Below are 2,747 nucleotides of genomic sequence, written 5' to 3' on the forward strand. Positions count from 1 at the left end.
TAGCGGTCGCAGCCGATCGTCATTAGGCGGGCAGTCCCACATAACCCGGGCCACTTTGTAAACTCCCTTCCCAGAGGGGGGCCCGGGTATCCATAAAGGATTTCCACACGTAAAAAAAAGCCACAGCTCCTGCAAGAGAATTTTGGCCGTGATCACGACGGGTGATGCAAAGCCAAGTGGATCGAATATCTGAGCCACTTCAGATAAGACGAGGCGTTTCGTGAGTCTGCCTTCAGTGCGTGAGCTTCGTGTTGAGAATGCAAAGGTGTCTTCTTGAGGGAGCCATTTGAGTCCGAGTATCTTGATTGCGCAATCGTCGAATGTGATTGGTAAGCCTTGGTCTTGGCTGTCGGTGACAGTCTTGAGTATGTCGATATGAGTAGCATGCCATTTTGCTAATGGGAAGCCGCCCGCCATGCAGAGGCCCTTTAGTTGATGTGCGACCTCCTGCAATTGTTGTATTGTAACTGCACCACCAAATATGTCATCGACATACCTGCCGTGAGAGATGGATGGCACAGCCAGTGGATATTTATGTCCTTCGTCCTCTGCTAATTGTAACAGCGTCCTTACGGCCAAGAATGGCGCGGCCTTTGTCCCGTAGGTGACCGTTGTCAAATAATATGGCACCTCATTGAGTTGATCGTCCATCCAGAGTATCCGCTGCAACTCCCAGTCATCCTTGTGAATTTTGATCTGCCTGTACATCTTGGTGATGTCCGTAGCGATAATGTGCCGATGTCACTGTATCCAGAGGAGAACATCTGAGATGTTCAGATGCAATTTCGCTCCAGTGTACATGAGGTCGTTGACGAGTAGCCTGATGTGGATGCGCTGGAGCCATTAATCACGACCCGCAGCTTTGTTGTTGTGCTGTCAGGCTTGAGAACAACGTGATGTGGCAGGTAGAAGTGTGAGCGACGACTGGAGATGGATGATGCCTTCGTCATGTGGTTGAGTGTCTCGTAATCCATCATGAATTGTTGATAGAGACGTTGATACTTCACATCCCTTGAGAATCGTCTGCGTAATCCCTTGAGGCACTGATGGGCGACATGGTAGGAATCACCCAGAAGATCTACTGGTGATTTGAGTGGAATCCTGACGACGTACCTCCATGATGAATCACGAGAGTGTGTAGCCTTGAAGTGCTCTTCGCACCTCTGCTCGTCAGGAGTGAATCGATTGACATCGTGAGTAGGCACCTCCTCTTGAACCCAAAATTTTGTCAATAACTCATTGAGAGCATCGTCGTTGTCTTGAGTAGAAGCATGGTGCGTTGATGTGCGTATTGCTTCTCTATTGACTGGTCCAAGAACGAGCCATCCGAAAATGGAGAGTTGCGCTATCGGCATGAGTGGAGAATGCCTAATGATATTGGGCTTGATGATTTGCCCGTAAGCGTCTGCGCCGATGAGGATGTCAACTGGCCGCGGGATGAGAAAATCTGGATCGGCTAATGCCAAGTTCCTGAGATGCGGCCATTCTTCCGGTTCCGCCTCGAAAGATGGTAAGATTAATGTAACTGTCCGGAGGACATGAGCTTGAATTGTGGCAGCTGCGTGGGAATGTGTCGAGCGTAACGTGAGCGACACGACTCCTCGTGTCCGAGTACACTCTTTGCCTGCAATTCCATTAACGACAATACCTGAGTATTGACGAGGGATGTTGAGCTGTCGAATGAGATTCTCCGTGACGAAGGTGAGTTCTGAGCCTGCGTCAATGAGTAGTCGCGCTGAGTAATGCGTTGTAGATGAGCTGATCAGTGCCAAGGCTGTGGCGAGTAATGTTGAGCAGGATGAGCGGACGTGTGAGCTGGTCTCGACGACTGCACCGTCTCTTCAGGTTGCGGGCGTGACCGACGACCACCGGATTTCTGAGCTGTCGATGCTGTCGGATGTGCGTCATGCAGCATCGTATGATGACGCCTCGAGCATGTCTTGCAGCCCCGCTGGGACTTGCATGAGCGCACACTGTGGCGCCCCAGGCAGTTAAAGCACAGGCGCTTGTTCACTGCCACCTTGTGCCGGTCTTGCGGTGATAGGTCCCTGAATTTCCCACACATGACGATGAAGTGCTGCGCGTTGCAGCAGTCGCATGGGTAGGATGAGTCGCCTTGATGAGTCGTCTGATGAGCGGCAGCCTTCTTTGGTGGTGATGATGCTGAGCTGGGGCCAGGATGAGCTGTCGTGGATTCGATCCGCTCGAGAGCCCGTATCCGAGTGGTCAGGAACTCCTCGAGCTTCTCGAAAGTTGGGTATTCGCGCGTGGCGCCAACCGCGTTTTCCCATTGCTCGCGTGTAACGCGATCAAGGAGTCGCGTGACCTGATAGACCACGGCGCAGTCCCCGAGCTTCTCCTTGATCTCGAGGGCCTCCAGTGCCTTGAAAGCTTCCCTTACCCCTTTTTTTTATTTTTTTTACGTGTGGAAATCCTTTATGGATACCCGGGCCCCCCTCTGGGAAGGGAGTTTACAAAGTGGCCCGGGTTATGTGGGACTGCCTCCATAATGGCGATCGGGTGCGGCCGCTGACGTTGCGACCGCTGGGCTTACCGCACTAAAACCACACGGTGGACTGCGCGGTGCTTTACTTGGGGGACGCCCAGGCTTGGCAGAGCCATTACTTCTGGACGCCCCCCCCCGCACCGGCCCGCCGTTTGACTGGCGGGCCTCTGCGCTCCCTCCCCCGTTGTCGTTGGGGGAGGGCCGTCTCCTCACCGCCTCGGCGGTGTTCCGCCCACTAAGA

General features: G+C 53.4%; 1 protein-coding gene across 1 annotated transcript; it reads right to left on the bottom strand.

Moving 5' to 3' along the window:
* Nucleotides 1–773: 773 nt before the first annotated feature.
* LOC105564411 lies at nt 774–2,403 on the bottom strand (the record flags this gene model as incomplete). The annotated part of the gene is made up of 2 exons (XM_012016755.1): nt 774–1,774; nt 1,864–2,403. Coding segments are annotated over 2 exons (1,541 nt in total), but the record flags the coding sequence as incomplete, so codon positions are not given.
* Between the last annotated feature and the right edge of the window lie 344 nt (nt 2,404–2,747).

The sequence above is a fragment of the Vollenhovia emeryi genome, unplaced genomic scaffold (assembly GCF_000949405.1).
Source record: "Vollenhovia emeryi isolate VEMERY1.0 unplaced genomic scaffold, V.emery_V1.0 DF943997.1, whole genome shotgun sequence".
NCBI classification, from domain to species: domain Eukaryota; kingdom Metazoa; phylum Arthropoda; class Insecta; order Hymenoptera; family Formicidae; genus Vollenhovia; species Vollenhovia emeryi.